The sequence below is a fragment of the Adiantum capillus-veneris genome, chromosome 2 (genome assembly GCF_014529385.1).
Source record: "Adiantum capillus-veneris isolate H3 chromosome 2, ASM1452938v2, whole genome shotgun sequence".
Lineage (NCBI taxonomy): Eukaryota > Viridiplantae > Streptophyta > Polypodiopsida > Polypodiales > Pteridaceae > Adiantum > Adiantum capillus-veneris.
The window spans coordinates 174,855,132-174,876,160 of NC_140932.1; the positions used below are offsets into that span (position 1 = coordinate 174,855,132).

The 21,029-nt window shown below is 40.0% G+C and overlaps 1 protein-coding gene across 1 annotated transcript in view; it reads right to left on the reverse strand.

Annotated features, from left to right (window-relative positions):
- The window catches only part of LOC147464097 (uncharacterized), a 201,201-nt gene that overhangs the window by 52,398 nt on the left and 127,774 nt on the right, over positions 1–21,029 (reverse strand). Inside the window, exon 5 of the mRNA XM_086492812.1 lies at positions 19,553–19,816. Coding sequence (XP_086348938.1) covers positions 19,553–19,816 — 264 coding nt within the window. The remainder of the gene's footprint in view (positions 1–19,552; positions 19,817–21,029) is intronic.

A 21,029-nucleotide genomic window follows, 5' to 3' on the forward strand; every position in this document is an offset into this window, starting at 1 on the left:
AAGCTTGTGTGTTCTTGCAAGAGGAACAAAGAAGCCAAAAGAGTCTCTACATGAAGGGATTTTAGATCTCCAATGACTTCATCTAGATAGAGAAGAGTCCATTGACCACCACATTGTCCAAGCTACATGCCAAGGGAAAAAATCAACAAGAAAAAATAAAGAGGAAAGGATTGAAAAAAGGTATATTGGTTTCTCGCTATAACAATTGCCTGGGTTCTCAACATGAAAAAAGTTTTGCCAAGATGGGAGGAACCTTTTACGATAGAGATGAAGGTCAAGAACGGTAGTTATAGACCATTAGATCTATCAGGAAAAGTCCACAAGACCAGAGCCAATGGATGGAGGTAAAAGCCCTACTTGCAGTATATCAATCCGCTAGTAAGGAATTATTTACCTACAACTTCTAAGCTCCAAGTTGGCATGGATCCATTCCACTTGGCAAATGCTAATGTGCAAGGAAGGAAAATCCTTGGAGTTTGTGGCTACCCAAAACAACCCTCTCATCTCCCATTCTAAGGGATTTGATAGAGAAAAGTAGGTCCAAGGGAGTAAAAGAATGTAGGCCACTCTTACCAAAAAAGAAGAAGAAAAATAGAAAAAAAAATCTCTTATAAATTAGAGACATGAATATCTTATGAGTGGCATAAAATGGCAACCACCTTTTTGCAATATCTTTCACCCTACTCAACTTCCTTTTACTCATGTTTTTTTTTTTCAATCCTATTTGATTTATCTAGAGTAACTCTCTCTCCTCTTTTCTTAGCCTTTGCAACTATACATAAATCTTACTCTTCCTAAAAACTTTACTTTTGTATATGTTTACATCACATCTCTTTCCATATTGTACCCTTTAAATATGATTAAACGTACCATGAGTTACCATCTACTCTCATACCTTCTTACCACACCTCTAGTAAATAACTAGCAAGAAAAATAATCTATCTGTCTTCCACCACATGTAGATAATTAAGTGTGGAAAATTTAAATTCTCCGCTTTTCTTTACCAAGGACTAGAATCTAGCATTGTAGGCCCCCCACTCCCTACCTAGGTGGCTCAATATGTTTGAAATCTCCACAAACTTTTTCTTTCTAAAAAAAAACACAAAACCCAAATTGTATATTCTTATTCAAAAATCAAGTGAATTTGAACCCTCCTCTTTTTGTTTAAGCACGTTTGCCCTTTGAAAATGCATGCTTCTTTTTGGATGCATACAAATAAGGGTCCATATAAGAAGACCTACGTGCAAAAGGTACTGTATCCTATCTTGGATCTTCCAACTTGAATTTTTTAATGCATGGGCATGGAGAAGGATCCAAATTCAGATCAAAAACTTTATGGAGGTCAAGTTTGTTTTTATAGCATATCATTTTGAGCTATAGTCAAAAGATATGGTCAAAATAGTGCAAAGTTGTCACAATTATAACAACTCGGGAGGAGAAAGACCGCAAGGACTCCAAAGTGCAACATCAATTTGGAGAAATCAACCCATTTGTAAGGAGCATGATACAAACACTATATATTTACTTTATAATAAAGTGCTAGAAGAATTATTGGTTGGAGTGGCTAAGCGCGTTTTGGGTGAAGAGAGTAGAGATAGAGAAATGTCTCCACTAAAAAAATAGCTAGGGTGGGAAGATTGAGAGATGGGTAGAGAGGGAGATTAGGGCTTCTCCTACTCTTAATGGAGACTAATATAAGAAAGTATAGTTGGGGTAGAGGTGGGTTCATTTTTAACCTTTCCAAGAGGGGCTGTTTATAGTGGTCCAAGACCCTGGATTAGGTTACACTTAGCTAGGGTGAGTAATTAGATTTAATCAATTATCATTTGATAATTTCTTGATAAAGAGATTATTTCTTCATGAAAAAAGCATTTTTGGTTATGGAGACTCCATAGAAATGCATAATGTATCTGGGCCCCACCTGATACCCTTCATATGGCTCCAGCAAGGTGAGTCAGCTTGTTTATCTTTGCCTTGGAAGCATCTTTGAGTTGGCCCCTTCACATGCATGTGAACTTGAACTCTCATTAATTTTTTAGAAGGTGGATAAGTGCAAAAGAAAATCTTACTCCCTCGATTTACCTAATTATAGTCCTCTTTTGTTATAATTGTGACAACTTTGCACTGTTTTGACCATATCACAATTTTGTCGTATCCACATCTAGTTATGTTTCCCAAGGTACCCTCTTGATAAGAGGCATTGTATATGTTTTCTTGGTCCATAGGTTATTATTGACCTCCAAGGATGATAATGAATTCTCTCTCTCTCTCTCTCTCTCTCTCTCTCTCTCTCACTTTGCTAGCTTTTTCTATCACTAATAACCATTGGGGCTTTTAGGTGAGGGTAATCAATTTACATACCTTAGATCAAAAATTCCTTTATTGGTTGGTTGACTTGGCTACCTTTTGTCAACTCTTTGAAAAACCAAGACTAGTAGAGGTTGAGCCTTGTGCTTAATTATTCCTTTGACAATCAAGAGTACATAGCAATATCTTTTTTCATTTGGTTACTGAGGGCATTGCAAACGATGCTTTTGGGAAACATCATAGATATGTAGTTAGACTTCAATGTTAAGTATGGAGTCTGATTTACCCTTGTAATTTTCTGTGGTAAAAGCGCACATTTGTAAGGTCCCCATTATGAGGAGAAGCCATCGTGCGTGAAGGAAAATCACTCACCGGAAACCAAAATTTTCACGGACAAGAATCAGGGGCAACTTTAGAGGCCTCGGGGACGGAGGCCCCCGAGACTTTTTTTCGTCGGAATATTTCTTTTCACCGGAATATTATGGCCGGACGGCGGCTGGAAAGTGGTCGGAAAATAACCGGTCGGTTGGCCGGTGGCCGGTAGTCAATGGCCGATGGCCGGTGGTCGGAAGTCAATGGCCGGTGGCCGAATTCAAAAGCAGACTTGTCTTCTCAAGGGCGGCCACACATGGGCGGATTGGAGGGTCTGATTTGGACTTATTTGCACAAGGGCGGCTACACATGGCTGTCTCTCATAAGAGAGGGCAGTCCTTTTGGCTTATAAAAGGAGGCCATTTCTACACACATTTCATAGTGTGAAGTTGATGCAACAAGGTGAGTGTGAGGTGGTGAGAGTGAAGCAAGGCGGGAGATCCATTAAGGGTATAATCCCTTTGTAAACTACTTCTTGTTTTGAAGTACTAAAGCCATTGAGTGGCTGCTTTCCCGTGGACGTAGCCCACATTGGGTGAACCACGTATATCGTGTGTACTCTCTCTCTCTCTACTCTATAATCTCTTGTGTGTGAAATCTATCTCTCTCCATTAAGTAATCTACTCAAATATCTATTTAGCTACGTCTTATTTCCTAACAACTGGTATCAGAGCAAGGTTTGCTCGTAGCTAAATTATCTCAAGGAAAGGATTCCTTGAATTGAGTGGGAGTTATGGCGGAGGAAGGGAAGCTCAAGATTGAGAAGTTCAACGGCAAAAACTACCAACATTGGAAGATGCAGATTGAAGACTATCTGTACCAGAAGGACCTCTATTTGCCACTAGGCGGTCTTGCGAAGAAGCCCGCAAAAATGGTAGATGAAGCATGGATTGTCCTTGATCAAAAGGCACTGGGAACAATCCGGTTAAGCTTGGCGTCAATAGTGGCCTTCAATGTTTCGGAGATGAAGACCACGGAGGACTTGATGAAGTCACTTGACGACTTCTACGAGAAACCATCGGCATCCAATAAGGTATTTCTTATGAAGCGCTTGTTCAATCTAAAGATGGCAGAGAATGGTTCAGTTGCAGAACACCTAAATGACTTTAACACAAACATAAGTCAACTTCGATCAGTGAAAATCAATTTCGATGACGAAGTGCGAGCTCTCCTTATACTATTATCTCTACCGGATAGTTGGGACAGCCTTGTGATGACTGTAAGTAATTCTATCTCTGGCACAAATACTCTTAAGTTTGATGATGTTGTGGGTGTTCTCCTAAGCGAGGAAATGCAAAGGAGAAGCACAGGAGAATCATCAAGTGCTGCACTATCAGTGGAAACAAGAGGAAGGCCTAAGGAGAGGTTCAAAAACCAAAAGGGTTGTGATCGCTCAAGGTGGAGCAAGTCACGCACAAAGTCAGTTCTTGAATGTTGGAACTGCGGCAAGAAGGGCCACGTCAAGAAGGATTGCTGGTCCAAGAAGAAGAAGGAGACAGAGTCTCAAAACAACAAGCCAACATCGGAGGCCAATGTGGCAGGTAAAGTAGAGCAAGATGCTCTAATTCTCTCATTAGACAATGTATCTAATTCCTGGATAGTAGATTCCGGGGCTTCACTCCATGCAACACCACAGAAGCAACATTTCCAAGACTACACCAAAGGTAATTTTGGGTATGTATACTTGGGAGATGATGAAGCTTGTGAGATTGTCGGCAAAGGTACAATTTCTGTCAAAACTGCTAACGGAAATGAATGGAGGCTTAAAGATGTTACGCATGTTCCTTCTCTTCGCAAAAATTTGATCTCTACAGGACAATTGGACGATGAAGGTCACAACATTGCATTCGGAAACAAACGGTGGAAGATCTCAAAGGGATCTTTGGTGGTTGCCAAGGGAGAAAAAGTCCGTACACTTTACTTGTGTACTGTTAGCACACAACCTTCAGCTTATGCAGCAACTACAGAAGTTGACAGTGCGGTGTGGCACTACCGACTTGGGCATATGAGTGCCAAAGGAATGCAAATCCTTCAAACAAAGAAGCTTCTACCAGGTTTGAAAGAAGTGGACTTAGAGTTCTGTGAAGATTGTGTTTATGGTAAACAAAAGAGGGTAAAATTTCAAAAATCAGGAAATGAAAGAACAAATAAAAAACTTGAGTTGGTTCATTCTGATGTTTGGGGTCCTGCAAGTACACCATCACTTGGTGGCTCATTGTACTATGTAACATTCATAGACGATGCGAGTAGAAAAACATGGGTTTATGTCATGAAGAATAAATCCGATGTATTTTCCATATTTCAAAGGTGGAAAGCCTTTGTGGAAAATGAAACAGGTACCAAGGTTAAATGCCTCATATCCGACAATGGAGGCGAATATTGCAGCCAAGCTTTTGAAAGCTTTTGTGCTAGCAATGGCATTTGGAGGCAAAGGACAACCCCAAGGACACCTCAACAAAATGGGATTTCGGAAAGGATGAACAGGACAATCATGGAACGAGCACGAAGCATGCGGCTACATGCAGGCCTACCGCTTGAGCTTTGGGCAAGCTGTAAGTACGTCTGTGTACTTAATCAATCGGTCACCCTCAACGGCATTGGATGGGGGAGTTCCAGAAGAGGCATGGACAGGTAAACCGGTGAATTATGCATTTCTCAAAGTGTTTGGGTGTGAGGCTTTCATACACATAGATAGAAGCCTAAGATCAAAGCTAGATGCAAAGTCCAAAAAGTGTTTCTTCATTGTCTATGGAGAAGGAGACTTTGGGTATCGCCTATGGAATCCTGAAGATGGTAAAATCTTAAGGAGTAGGGATGTAATTTTTAACGAACAAAATATGTACAAAGATTACTTGGAAAGGAAACAAACAAAAGAAACAGGTGATGAGTACATGGAGCTTGAGGACGGTGAAGACTCAAGGACTGCAAACGGAGACAATGTGCAACAACGTCAACCAAATGAGGAGCCTCAACCTATTCCCCGAAGATCTACAAGAGCAAGTAGACCTCCAGAAAGGTTTGTTCCTTCCTTCAACCATCTCTTGATCTCAGATTCTGGAGAGCCGGAATCATACGAAGAAGCGATGCAACATGAATCCAAAGAACAATGGACGAAGAGCATGCAAGTGGAGATGGACTCACTACATTGCAACCAAACATGGGAGTTGGTTGAGTTGCCTAAAGGTAAGCGGGCACTTCAAAAAAAATGGGTGTACAAGCTGAAGGAAGAATAAGGTGGGAAGAAAAGGTACAAGTCTAGGCTTGTGGTAAAAGGTTTTTCTCAAAAGAAAGGTATTGACTTCAATGAAATATTTTCTCCTGTTGTAAAAATGAACTCAATTAGTTTTGTCTTAAGCCTTGTGGCTGCTCATGATCTAAATCTCGAGCAAATGGATGTAAATACGGCATTCCCTTACGGTGACTTAGAGGAGGAAATCTACATGCTTCAACCAAAGGGGTATGAAGTAAAAGGTAAGGAGAAAATGGTTTGCAGATTAAAGAAGAGCTTGTATGGTTTAAAGCAAGAATCAAGACAATGGTACTTCAAGTTTGATCGATGGATGTTGGATCATGGATTCACAAGATGCAACTCGGATCACTGCGTCTACACGAAGAATTTGGGAGATGGGAAATTCATCATCCTAATGTTGTATGTTGATGACATGTTGATTGCAAGTGCTAACATGCAGGACATCAAAGACCTAAAAGAGGAGCTGTCCAAATCTTTTTCAATGAAAGATTTAGGTGCTGCAAAGAGGATACTTGGTATGAAAATATCAAGGGACAGGACGAAGAAGACAATAAATCTATCTCAAGAAGATTACATCAAGAAGATACTAGAAAGGTTTGCAATGCAAAATGCAAAACCAGTTTCTACACCTTTGGCTAGTCATTTTAAACTAGCGAAGGATATGTGTCCAAAGACACAAGAGGAGATAGCCTATATGTCTAAAGTTCCATATGCTGCAGCGATAGGTTCTCTAATGTATGCTATGGTCTGGACAAGGCCAGACATTGCACATGCAGTGGGAGTTGTGAGTAGGTTCATGGACAACCCAGGTAAAGAGCATTGGCAAGCTTTGAAGTGGATACTTAGGTATCTAAAAGGGACAACAACAAATGCTTTGTATTTTGGAGGAACTGATATTTTTCTAGAAGGGTATGCTGATGCAGATATGGCAGGTGACAAAGATACTCGAAGGAGCACTACTGGCTATGTGTTCACGGTTGGAGGCACAGCAGTAAGCTGGGCTTCAAAGCTGCAGAAAGTGGTCTCACTTTCTACCACGGAAGCAGAGTATGTAGCAATGACGGAGGCAAGCAAAGAAATTCTGTGGCTTCACAGATTCTTAGAAGATCTTGGATTCAAACAAGACAATTGTGTCTTGTACAGTGATAGCCAAAGCGCTATCCATCTTGCGAAGAACTCAACCTTTCATTCAAGGACAAAGCACATTGAGGTGAGATATCACTTCATACGCACTCTTTTGGAAGAGGGACAGCTAAAGCTAGGAAAGGTGCATACAAGTGAAAATCTTGCAGACATGTTTACAAAGGTGGTCAACAAGGAGAAGTTGAGCTTTTGCTCATCTTCAATCGGCATTCAAGGATAAGAAGCCAGAATGGAAAGCAGTCACAGGTTTGGTTTGGAGATCAGTCTCCAAGTGGGAGATTGTTAAGTATGGAGCCTGATTTACCCTTGTAATTTTCTGTGATAAAAGCGCACATTTGTAAGGCCCCCATTATAAGGAGAAGCCATCGTGCGTGAAGGAAAATCACTCACCGGAAACCAAAATTTTCACGGACAAGAATCAGGGGCAACTTTAGAGGCCTCGGGGGCGGAGGCCCCCGAGACTTTTTTTCGCCGAAATATTCCTTTTTGCCGGAATATTATGGCCAGACGGCGGCCGGAAAGTGGTCGGAAAACAACCGGTCAGTTGGCCGGTGGCCGGTGGTCGGAAGTCAATGGCCGGTGGCCGAATTCAAAAGCGGACTTGTCTTCTCAAGGGCGGCCACACATGGGCGGATTGGAGGGTCTGATTTGGACTTATTCGCACAAGGGCGGCTACACATGGCTGTCTCTCATAAGAGAGGGCAGTCCTTTTGGCCTATAAAAGGAGGCCATTTCTACACATATTTCATAGTGTGAAGTTGATGCAACAAGGTGAGTGTGAGGTGGTGAGAGTGAAGCAAGGCGGGAGATCCATTAAGGGTATAATCCCTTTGTAAACTACTTCTTGTTTTGAAGTACTAAAGCCATTGAGTGGCTGCTTTCCCGTGGACGTAGCCCACATTGGGTGAACCACGTATATCATGTGTACTCTCTCTCTCTCTCTCTCTCTCTCTCTCTCTACTCTATAATCTCTTGTGTGTGAAATCTATCTCTCCATTGAGTAATCTACTCAAATATCTATTTAGCTACGTCTTATTTCCTAACATTCAACAAGGCACTTGACATTTTGTGGTCAAAAGGAGCACCAAGTCCCACCTGCAATAGGTAGAGGACTCAAGATGGACTATTTTGTGGGTCACCACCAAGGGTATCATGACAAGGCACTAGACATTTTGTGGTCAAAAGGAGCACCAAGTCCCACCTACAGTAGGTAGAGGACTCAAGATGGACTATTTTGTGGGTCATCACCAAGGGTATCATGAATGTGTTTGTCCTTTCCCATAACCCCGGTAGCTGCAACATAGTTCGTCACCAATAGGGACACAATAATTTTGTTATTCTCAAAGCTTAACATATTCTCAATATTATCGGGGGTTAAATTCTTTGAAGTTTGATTGAGAAAATGATGAGAAAAATATTTGTTGATACATAGAACACATGGTGGTGGACATGTTTTTGATAATGATGTCACTTGTAAATAAATACATTACCATATATCATCATTTGTATGAAATACTAGACTTTGTGCCAATTGGATAGGACTATGAGGTCCCTTGTTAGATGAGTAAACCCAATACCTTCCTTGCTAGTGTTTGACACAAAAAGAGAGAAATGAGAAATAGACAAAGTTAAGATGAAAAATTAGAAATAAATGAGATACATGGAGAGAAGGATTGTAGAACAAAAGGAATGGAAATAAATAGAGAAAAAAAGGAAAGGAGAGGAAAGAGGAGAGAGAGAGAGAGAGAGAGAGAGAGAGAGAGAGTTAGTTAAGAGAGAGAAAGGGAAGGAGAGAACAAAAAATAAGTGATGAAGAAAGACAACTAAGAAAGAAAACGAAAAGTGAAAACAAAACAAGGTGAGTACTTATGAATGCTTGCTTAAGTTATGAGGGGATGAGAGTTATGGGAAGTAGCTCCAAATGAGTGTCTACAATCACATCATTTTTATTGTGTTTTGATACAAATCTTTATTGTTCATTATACACACATGATCACAAATGCCCTATATGTTAGGAAGGACCCCATTAAAACAGAAAAGGAAATAAAATAAAAATTCCACAAAAAAAGATATATGTTAGTGATAGACCTACACCAAACGTACACCAAGCAAAGGATGTGCCATAATATTTCCCATGTACATTGTTTGGTTTTGGGCTCATTTGGAGTTCTAATTTGTATAAGAGTATGGGGTATGGGCTTGATTTAATTCTAATGTATAGTGGCTTGGAGTCCATGCCTATAAAATACCTAAGCTGAAAGATAAGTATTCTTGGGTGAGCAAAGCTCTTGTAGATATGATAATTATGGGATGTTCTTGGGCTCTCAATGCCCTTATAACTCTTGATTCTCATTAATCGAGTTTCAACTCTTCTTATTATCCTACTTTGTATTAATTGTGTGCAAGTGAAGTGCATCACATTTTAGATATCTAATCACCCTCTAATTCATCTCTCCTAGCGATATCATTGGCATGATGTGTGAGGGCTATGTCTTGCTATTCTTGACTCCTCTTTTCATAATGTGTGTGTGGCTAGTGTTAGTGATGTGCACGTGCGGTATACCCATGCATGTGTACATCAAGGATAAGAAGAAGATGAGAAGTGAAAATGAGAGAAAACACTACACAATAGCAATGTGTGTGTTTTGCTTTATTTGCATGGTGTACAAGAGTTAATAGTTAGGGTGCTAGTCATGCAGGTGACAACATCTTTTACTCCCAACAATCTCCCACTTAAAGGCCAATGTGGCCGTAAGTGCCTATGACTCAAGATAGTATGTATAACCATGAAGCACAAAACCTTTACACTTGTACAAATGTATTCATCCTATACCCATTAACTCAATGCAATGTGAAAACTACTCTATAGCCAGGCTCTTTGTAAGAGAATCTATTGGGTTGTCATTAGTGGACCTTGATAAGCTCTAATCACTTATTTGTGAATGTATCCCAAATGAGATGATACCTCACTTCAATGTGTTTTGACTTGGAGTGAAATATACATTTTTTGCCAAAGCAATGGTACTCTGACTATCATAATACAGAACTAGAATCTGCTGAATGTTTAAATCTTTGACTTAACGTGCCAACCATATAGCTTCCTTGCTGGCATTTGACGTTGCAACATACTTAGCCTTTGTAGTGGAAGAAGACTTAAGAAAAGCAAAAGGGTTTTCTTAAGTTATCTCAAGAATCTTATATCCACAAGGTCTTTTTCTTTCCACTATTCAAGGGGGAAGGAAGTGAGTATCCCACTACCATCATATCTGAAACTTAGCAAGGAAGACTCTCCTAAGTCAGATGCTTAAGAGAAAAAATGGAAAGTATGTCAGTTGTAGGCAATCTTATGTATACTATGGTAGCTACGAGGCTAGACATTGCATTTGCAATGGGAGTGGTTAGTCGATATATTGTTAATCCTTGCAAGCAGCACTAGATAGCAATGAAACACATCCTCATATACTTGAAGGGTACAATGTACATTTGTTTTACACATTGATAATAGTGATTCATTTGTCGTTGGTTACACAACTGTGGTTTATACAGGTTGCAAAGATAGTAGGAGATTTACGTCTAGCTACATATTCATATTTGTAGGAGGCGACATTTCTTGGAGATCATCTCTCAAAGATTGTGACAATCTTCTCATAAGACATTGCTGCAATGAGCATGTAATATGAGAATGAGAAAGAATCATCACTAAGTTTTTTTATATACAAGCAATGATCCTCTTGACTCCTTCTAAATCCTTGGGACCACATAAAAGCATCAAATTTTTGATATCACTGCTTTAAACACTACTTCAAGGCATAAAGCGCTTTCTTGACTTTGTATACAAGCTTCTCCCTATTAGGCTATTCAAAACTTTAGATTGCTTCATATAAACATCCTCTTCAAGATCCCAGTGAAGAAAACTTGTCTTCACATCCATTTGGACAAGATCCATGCCCTTGATGACTACTAGTTCAAGCACTGTACGTAGTGTGGTCATCTGACCATGGGGAAGAAGTTTTCATCAAACAAAACTCCCTTCTACTGCTTGAATCCCTTAGAAATCAATCTAGCCTTGTACTTAGGCTTATGATATTCAAATGTAAACTTATTTTTGTAAACCCATCTGCAATGTAATGTCTGCTTGCCTTTTGTAAATTCACCAAGTCCCATGTCTTATTATTGACAATCGAGTTGTACTCTGGTTCTATGGCTTGCTTCCACTTGGCCTTGTCATCCATTTGCATGGATTATTTATAACAAGATGGCTCCCTGTAGCATGTCAGCATGCCATAGTCCAATCTTGGTTGAAATTGCTCAGGTGAATGTGAGAATCTATTAGATCTTCTCAAAGCCCGACTATTACTCTATGCCTTGTCAATTAGAGTGATGCTAATTGATGGCGCATCACTAGTCTTTTGAGTTTTCATAGATTTTGAGATAATGTCCTCAAATGTGACTTTTCTATACTCAACCTCTTTGATAGGTTTCTTGTGCATCTTTGACTCATTGAAGATTTTGTGAGATTTTGACTGCTAGAGATGATAGACCATCCTTCCATCTGCACCATAACCAAGGAAAATGTACTTGTGACTTTGAGTGTAGCTTTCTCTAAAGTTCCTTAGACACATGTGCATATGCCTTGCATCAAAAGACACACAAATGGCCATAATGTCTCTTCTTTCTAGACCATGGCTCCTCAAAAATTTGGCAATACAGTGGTGTACTAGGTGACCTGTTAATGATGTTTACAGCGGTCAATACTGCCTCTAACCAAAAATCTTGAGGCAAATTCACAATAGAAAGCATGGTTGTGACTCACTTCTGAATTGTTCAATTTATTCTTTCTAAGACTCTAATTATGATTAGGTGTGTAAGGTGCACTAAGCTACCTCTTAATACCTCTTTCGCTACAAAAATTCTCAAACTCTTTGGAGACATACTCTCCACCATTATTAGTCCTCAAGATTTTGATCTTCTTACCAGATGGATTCTACACCAATGCTAAAAATTTCTCAAAAGGAGAGAAGACTTGATTCTTATGATACAAAGGATAAACCCACACCTTCCTAGAGAATTGTCTATGAGTCATAAAATAGCTAGCTCCCCCTGGAGCCTTGGTTGGCATAGGACTACAAATGTCACTATGAATAGTTCTAGTGGCTGCAAACTCTTCCTATTCAATGGTGATAAGACATTCCTAGTTTGTTTTCCATAAATACAATGCTTACACATAAAAAAAATGAAATAACTTAACATAAGCAAGAAACCAAAATGTGCTAAGGTTTTTATTCTCTTTTGGCTCATATGGCCTAGCTAGCTATGCCACAACTCAATAGATGGTAGCTTGCCTATGGATATATAATCCTCTTTTATACACGCAACAAAAATAGAATAAAGCGTTCCATGATTTTGAGCCCTGAGAATCACAAGATTTCCGTCCGTGATTGACCATAAACCATTTCCATTCCTGATTGACCATGAACCATTTTCAAAGATGTTCGTGTAACCCAAGACGTCAAGCTGACAAGCAGATATCAAACTCTTTGCTAACTTGGGGACATGTTTGACATTTTTGATTATGAATTTCATGCTATTAGGGATAACTAGCTTGATGTCTCCGACACCATGTCTCTCACGCTCATAGGAATCATTGAGCTTCATTTCACCATGCATACGCGCATACATAGAGAACCATTCTCTATGAGGGAGCAGATGGAAACTTGCTAGATATTAGTCTATAACCCAATTCTGATCAAACCTAGCATCTTGCGCAACAAGAGAATTTGTAGTAAGATAGGATATAAAGACTAGAACATATGAGGAAGTTTAGAATTTAGGCACAGCTATAATTTGAGGAGATGCTAGGCACATCTATAATTTGAGGAGATGCTAGCACATCAGGGTCCCTAACATTAGCTTTTCTTTTGCTATCATTGCTAGACTTCTTGCTGTTTTGAGACTTTTTATTGCCATGCATGGAAGTCTTTCTTTAGATGTCCTTTTTTGTGGCAATGATAACACTCAACATTGCGAAGTGAATTCTCATGATCCTTACTTTTGGTACGGTTATGAATGTGGCCTCCTTGACCTTTGCCACTGGCAATATGTGCATCACCTTGCTTTGCAGGCTCCATAGACTTGGTGCATATCATCAATCAATTTACTATCAAGTTCAGAGTTGCTAATCACTATGCAAAATAAAGAGGGTAAAGAGCACAATAAGAAGATGGGACCATACTTCGTTGTCAAAATCAAGTCCGTGTGACGTCAGTTGACGAAAAAGTACTGTGAACGCATTCAAGTGCTCAAAAACAATATCACCTTCTTTCATGCAAAGCTCAAAGAGCTTCTCCATTAAGTACACCTTGTTACTTGTGCTTTTTTTGTAATATGTATTGCATAGCTTATCACATAAGGCTTTAGTAGTGGCTTCACCCACTATGGTAAAATACATAAACTCCACGAGTTGTATGCATATTGTGGGATCCAAATTTGGCATCAAGTATTTTCCACTCTGCAACCATGTAGCCATTGCCCTCCTAGGGCTCAAAGAGCGGCTCCAATTTGGCCCTTTTGGATTAACACATCCCAGATTTTCTTGTTCTCATATAAAATTCATGCCATTAAACCTTTTATTATTGTAAATATCCTTGTTAGAAGAAGATGTCATATATGCGAGACTTGAGCACTATGGGGAGAAACTTGGCAAAATTTTAGCAAAACCTCCTCTATAACATGAGCAAAATCTCAAGCCAAAATGGTGCTCAAAATGTGGAAAAAAAGCATAAGTAGACTTGTTGGAAAAACTTGATAGATTCTCCTTTGTACAGGGAGCTAAAACTCAATCCAAATGACACATGAAAACCATAAAGTCAACTCAATAGAGTAAAATTGGGCATGAAACACTAAATGTCACTATCAAATGATTTCCATATGTGGCGTCAATAAAAATATCTCATAAGATACACGACCTATGGTGAGGATACCATAATAGGGAACACCAACAACCTATATCACTAAAGGTGTCTCAACATTAGAGAATAGCCCAACTCAAAAACAACCTCATGCACGGCCCTCCAAAAGATAAGCAGTAGACACAAGATACTAACCACAGTTTCAGAAAGGGCTCTTTTAGTTCGAGTCTCAAAAATGGTAGGAAAACTACCAAAAAAATAAAAAAAAATGACTTGATAGGGTATATAGTAGGTAGAGTCCATAAGTCAACGTACATGAGTGAAAATGCGCACAAACAAGCGCCAAAAGTAATGCAAGAAATGTGTCAAATCTAAGCGGGGATATCGTTCTCAAAAGAGCTCAATGACACTCTAGGTACTAAAAAAAAGCATTTGTCAATGCATTGGAACCAAAAATTGGTGCAAAACCTATATTCAACAACCTGTAATCCCTGTGTCTGTAGAAGCTGACAAATTGTGTGCAAGTGATGTGTAAATGATATCCATGTGAGTGTAAAACTCCACATGCAATGTTGATGCAGAAAAATACACCTCAATTCGAATTACGTCATTGATCGGAATCCCACCTATCATGTAGATGCCAATACTCCGCCCCCAAGCAATGTGCTAAGGAAACTAGTCTCTTGAGAGACCCCAAGGAGAGCCAAAAGGTACCCTCCAACTCAAAAAAGCACACATTGTGAGTGTCGTCGATCCGTAGGTGGGTGTTGATGGAGGGTCTAGATGGACCGTCCTTATCGAGGGTTCCAAGGCGGTAGGGATGTCGAGGCTCTATTGAAACAATGTCAAAAGAGCGAAAACAGAGGGATATTGGGGCCAAGATGGTGCTGAAAGAAATTGATGTTGAAGTCTCTATGCTTAAGGTTGGAGAAGTGTCAAATTCGATGCCAAAACCCATTCATGTTCCAATGTTGATGAAAAGAACTCTGCTCCATGTCGAATCCGAGAGCCGGGCTTTGTGATGCTGGGAGCCGATGTCAAAGCTCACACTGCCTTGCCATAGCCACCATATGGAGCCACCCAAGTTCACACACGTGTGCACAACCACACCCTTGGAGAAAACGCTACATGTTCTTGCTACGGCTTTCCAAGCTCCCTATTGCTCTTCAAAATTTTCCCTTGCCTTGGTCAATTTGCAAGCCCTTGAGCTTCACTTTCCCAACCTCTCTCTCAATTTACTCAAAACGCTGTGCTACGTTTGCATGTTTTAATTTACCATTAGCATTTTTTGCTTCAACCTTAGCCTCACACGCTTCCAAGGTTTTTTCGAGGTTCAAATTTCCCCTTCTCCAAAAAGGCTTCAAGAAAATGATTTTTCGTTTCTCTTGCACAAATATGAGAAGCTAAGGTTTCAAGCTTCACATGAAGCTTATACACGAGGGGAGGAGAAGCCGATGCTGTGTTGTCATGCTCTAATACCAATTGATGGGTATAGTGGCCCGTCCTTGCGCATGTGTGGGAAGAGGAAGAAGAAGATGCAAAGTGCAATTGGGGGAAAGCACCACATAGTGGCAATGTGTGTGTTTACCTGAATTAGTATTTGTATGAATTGTACAATAGTTAACGGTTAGGGTGTAAGTCACGTAGGTGGCCACATGCCTTTACGCCAACAATGTGTGTGATTAAGTGTGGTGAATGGGAGGATTAAGTAGAGGTATGCTTCAATGTCCATGATGTGTGCAATGTAGGTAAGTAGATTTGTGAGCATGATTAGAGAAAGCATAATCCATGGCTTCTCGATTGTTGAGTGATCCTCTTGAATCCTCTTATGCATTGTGTCCAAGGATAATTTTGTAATTTACTGTGTGACGCTTCCAAGCCCTAACCGAGTTATGGTCCTTGGATTGACATATTTGCTAATCAAGGGTTGTACCATTGCCTATGCTTCAAAGGACCCCCCCAATGGTAGGTCTAATAAGCGTAGGAAATTTAAAGGAAATGGATGTTTATGAGGTCTTTCAATGAAACAACTCTTTCAATGAAATTTAAAGGAAATGGATGTTTATGAGGTCTTTCAATGAAACAACTCTTTCATAAATGAAAATATCACAAAAAAAAATTCAATGTGTGAGTACTTCACATCATGGGATCAAACTCTTATGAATGCACTCCTTAATCCCTTGTTCTCTAAAGTCTTTTTGATCAAGCCAAGAAGAGAAAGAAAAGAATTGCACATGCACACCCTAGAATCCCGCAAGAGGCCACCAAATGTGAAATCGACGAAAAGGTGCCTAAATGCTACCAAAATTCATGGGTAGGAGCATCTCGACATGCTCGACAAGTCTATGTGGCCCACATGACCAAAAAGTGACCCGAAGCGGCACTAAACTTCAGAAACGGCATCAGACACACAAAGTGTCAAATAGCTCTCGCGGCCAAACCGCATGCCCGTTTGCCACCAAACTTGTGAGAAAAATCATTGTAGACAAGGGAGAACTAGATGCCGAGGAAGCAAGAAAGTTCTTTTCCAGATTGGGAATCAAGCTTTCCCTTACTACAGCTTACAATCCGGAAGGAAATGGAAAGACTTCTGAGGCTGCTCCACCCACACAGTTTGTGCTCTTTCCCCTTCCCGCATGCACCGCACCGTGCACGCATCCATGCACATACACACTCATCAGTCAGCACTGTCATTCTCAAATTTCCTCACTCATTCGTCAGTAGCCTTCTGTGCTACCTCTTTAACTTCCAAACCCATGAACCCTCGCCACATGCACAATAGCTCTACAAACAGAATCACCTCTCTATCCTTCACAATGTGGCTGATTTGAGTTGTCCTTTTAAGCCTTGAATGTATGCATCAATTTCACAAGAGAACATTAAATACTAAAATGGCATAGAGGTGGTCGAGAAGAGCAAGGAAAGGGAACTGAAGAGGTAAAGCTTTGACATTCGTGCGTCCACTCTTGATCTCATCAGATTTAAGAACACATGATGCCTCTATTGAGGTCAAGTTCTTGTACTTAGATTTTTAATTTGTTAAGTTATAACAATTTACAGTTTTCAAGATTTCTTTTGTACCAAATTCTCTTGTGTTGTGCATCTTTCTCTCATCGATTTCCCACAGCAAGCAGCCCAGTGTTGACTCAACTCAACTCATGAACATAAAACCCCCAATAACAAATGTGTGCTTGTGAATAGAAGAGAAACACAGAGAAATAGAATAGCCACTCTATCATCCAAGTACGATCGATTGGTTATGTTGAATAAAATGTAGCATGCCCGTGTTGGGCAAGGTGACACAACGACTATTGATGTTGGTTGCTACCAAAATGCAGCAAAGTATTGCTCACCTAATATCTTGTGTCAACTTTTGCACCTGTAGAATACTAGCTTCTGCATCGATCTATTCATCTCACCTTGTAGCTGCTACACCATCTATGCAAAGCCCACCATCTTTGTTCGTCTCTACTACTCAAGCTTGGACGGCCTGGCACCCTTGAGTGTAATTACTGCATCACCCACATTCCACCAACACATGAAGAGAGAAGGAGAGAGAAAGGGAGGAAAACCTAATAAAGAAGAGGGACAAAGAAAGTAAGAGAGCAAAGCAAAGGAAAAGGAAAACTTTGTTAGACGTTTTGTGTGTGTGTGTGTGTGTGTGTGTGAGTGAGAGAGAGAGAGAGAGAGAGAGAGAGAGAGAGAGAGAGAGAGGAGCAAGTGGAGAATAAAAAGAAGAGTAACGAGGAGAGAAAGGAACCGAAGTAGATTTTATAATTATATTTGCTTCTATTTGGTTTTTGTGTTTTATCAAGGGAGAAGAGAGAACATTTCTAGGTACATGCAAGAAAGAGAAAAATATTTTATGGACATGTAAATTGATAGTTCTCAATCAATCATTCCAATGCTGTTTGATGCAATTCAAAGTGTGCACATTCGTCATCCTATACACAAACAATTTTCATTGCATTAATTTGCCAAAAAATAATGTATACATGACTTCCACAAGAGCACACACTTGTGAAGTGTTCCAAAAGAAGTCAAAGTTGGAATAATCTACCCACTAATTGGTGCATATACATGACAACATTTACCAATTAGATAATTCACTTGCTATTTGTAGCCACACACATCCTATTTAAGTGTGCACACACTATCTTTACACACACCCCTAAATTAAATGCATAAATGAAAGCTAGTGCAATTTGAGATGTCATCATGTGTGTGTGTATATTCCTATAGCACTCTTGTCATATGCTCATAAAAAAGATAGGGCAAATCTAAGAGGTGGGCAATGAGCATAGCAACAATCAATTAGTGTACCTATGTTCAAGCCTTAGTTAACCTACTATTTGGCAAGTCATACATCGTTCTCCCTACCTTGCAAGTTGAAGGTAAAACATTTTGATATATTAAGGTACACCAAAATACCTTAAATGTCCATTGGACGATCCTTGAACTCAAGTCTTGTTTCCAAGACACAACTATGTGATATCTCTACTACCCAAAGCTCTAGATGTCAATGATGTATACAATGGATGTTGGTTGGTGGGCTTGTCACTATCTACCACACACAATGCACCCTACAACCAAATGTACAAGCACATGCAATCCAAGGGATTTGTGCCCATCTTGAGGAAGACATTTTTGGACATACAATGGGGAGAGAGAGAGAGAGAGAGAGAGATTTCGCTTCAAATCATAAGCATTTTTCACGTGGTGACTTGCTTATGTTGCACAATATGGTTTCTTGAGGCATTGCAATTGGGCTTCATCTTCTCCTTTTCCATATCACCAATACTTGAAGTCAAAATCTTTATTCAAATGCTCAATTTTTTTTCATGCTCAACAGGCAAAGGCTACAATGATTTTTGTCAACAAAATCTAGGAGCATATTTTTTTGATTTTTTTCCAATTTGGAAATGTGGGATACACTAGATAACGATTCTTTCCATCGAAAAGATATGTCATGATGTAAACAGAGGGGTTGAGTGTTGAAGTTAAAGAACCTAACACCTAGAGTTGCAAATGTTTAGAAATTATGGATGAAAACATTAGCTTGCACGGTATAATCCATCTTGTGAACTTCGCTAATCAAGTGTGTGGGCAACTTTTTTTCAAACAAGTCTCAAATTTTAACTAAATCAATCTATTGGGATAATATATTTTTTGAATTGAAGCTTTAACAATGATTTATGATTCGAAAGAGGATATGTTTGCTCAGGGGTAAGGACAAGGAATAAGAATCTAGATTGGTCTTGTGACTTGAATGACAAGTCTACGACATCTTCTAGAGTCAGGAGGGGCAGTGCCTTCCATGCTCCCTTAGAGCTTTAAGTTAATTTCTTATCCTAAACATCCTTACATTCTACCAAGCTACCAATCCATTTGGCAGGCCTCATGATTTCATCACATGTTGATCATGGAAACTAGGGAATAGCCACTCTTTCAATACCTTATCTATTCACTCTATGTAGGTAAGATTGCTCCATTGATTGCAAATCCTCATCTCCTGAACAAGAAACCTGGTTCCTTAATGTAGGAGGAGAACTTTTCCCGATCCCCCACTTACCACGGACTCGTGAATGCCCAGCTTGTACTGGTTGAATTGGATTTTTTTGCGAACCAGCGGCGTAAGCACCTTACTCTCAAACAACTTGGGCAATGCTGTCAGAAGGTCTTGCTTCTTTTCCTTATTTTTGAGAAACCTTGTCAAGTTCCAGAAAGTAACATTGACTTTTCGCATCAAGTCGTGAGCAGCCACAACCACATCTGGTGATGAAATCATTCCATACACGTATATATCACCATAATCCCGTACACTTGCTGCCACTACCTGCCAATGTGCACCACAATCATGCAAAATAAGGTTACTAAGACTTTCAGCAAGGGACTGATGGTGAAAGAGCACACAGACCCAAGACCCAAGTTTTCAAGTTAGCAGAGTTTGTGTGTGTGTGTGTGTGAGAGAGAGAGAGAGAGAGAGAGAGAGAGAGAGAGAGAGAGAGAGAGCTTTATTAATGTCTTCTAGAGGCCAAAGTCTCCCTATGAGACAGAATACTGCACATGTGACTGTCCTCTGGGTATCAAGAAAAAAGGAAATGTTGCTGAAAATAACATGCTACAAAATAAAATAAATGACGAGGGGTGTATATACATGTGTATGAGGGATGAGGAAGATGGAGCTCTAACTCTAATGGATGTGAAACTGCAAGGGAGTACCACGATCCACCATGATATGCAAAAGGCTAGCTGTCTCCATCTAGTACCAAATTGGGAGTGTAGTAAGGCTTGCATACGTCAATAGGGAGTCAAAAGTCCCTGCAGCATAGAGCAGGGTTTGAGAAAGCCCGCTCTATCTGCTTTTGTTTGGTCTGCTCATGCTATAGTTGAATCTCTCGGATGGCCTGTGATGTACTCTCTGGGCCTCGTGCACTGGTGGTATGGGGAGTTTATCGGCTCGAACAATCTCTGCCTGCGCACACACACACTTTTTTTTATAGCAAGTGCATTTGATTAATTTACAAGTGGGAAACCTCCAAAGAAGGAAACCCCACAACAAGAAGTCGATACATAAGGGAACACCAATGTGTTCAAGAATGAAAAAGCTTTAAAAGCAAACATAAGAAAGCTGATAAAGGTCAGGCGATAAATCCCCAGCAGCGAGGGCAAAGCGCAAGGATTGCCGAAGTGACATCTTGAAGTAGGGGAAAGGGTCCAGATCAATGAGGTCAAACATGTGGGTGTTGCGTTGGCGTCAAATACTCCATAAGGTCCAATATCTGATCCATGTGAAGAAATTAGCAAAAGGCTTTAATGCTGTGACATGAATCCAAAAATCCAGAATTTCTTCTGAAACACCACTGCGGGAAAACAAAGACGCGTAAGTGTAGAAGCCCGAGCAATAAAGACACTAGAACAGTGACAATCCCAAAGCAAGTGTTGAATAGATTCTTCGAAAGAATAGCAATGAACGCAGCGTGAAGAGCTGATCCGACGCGCGTGCAAAAAAGAATCAACTGGCAGCACACCCATCAAGCAACGCCATA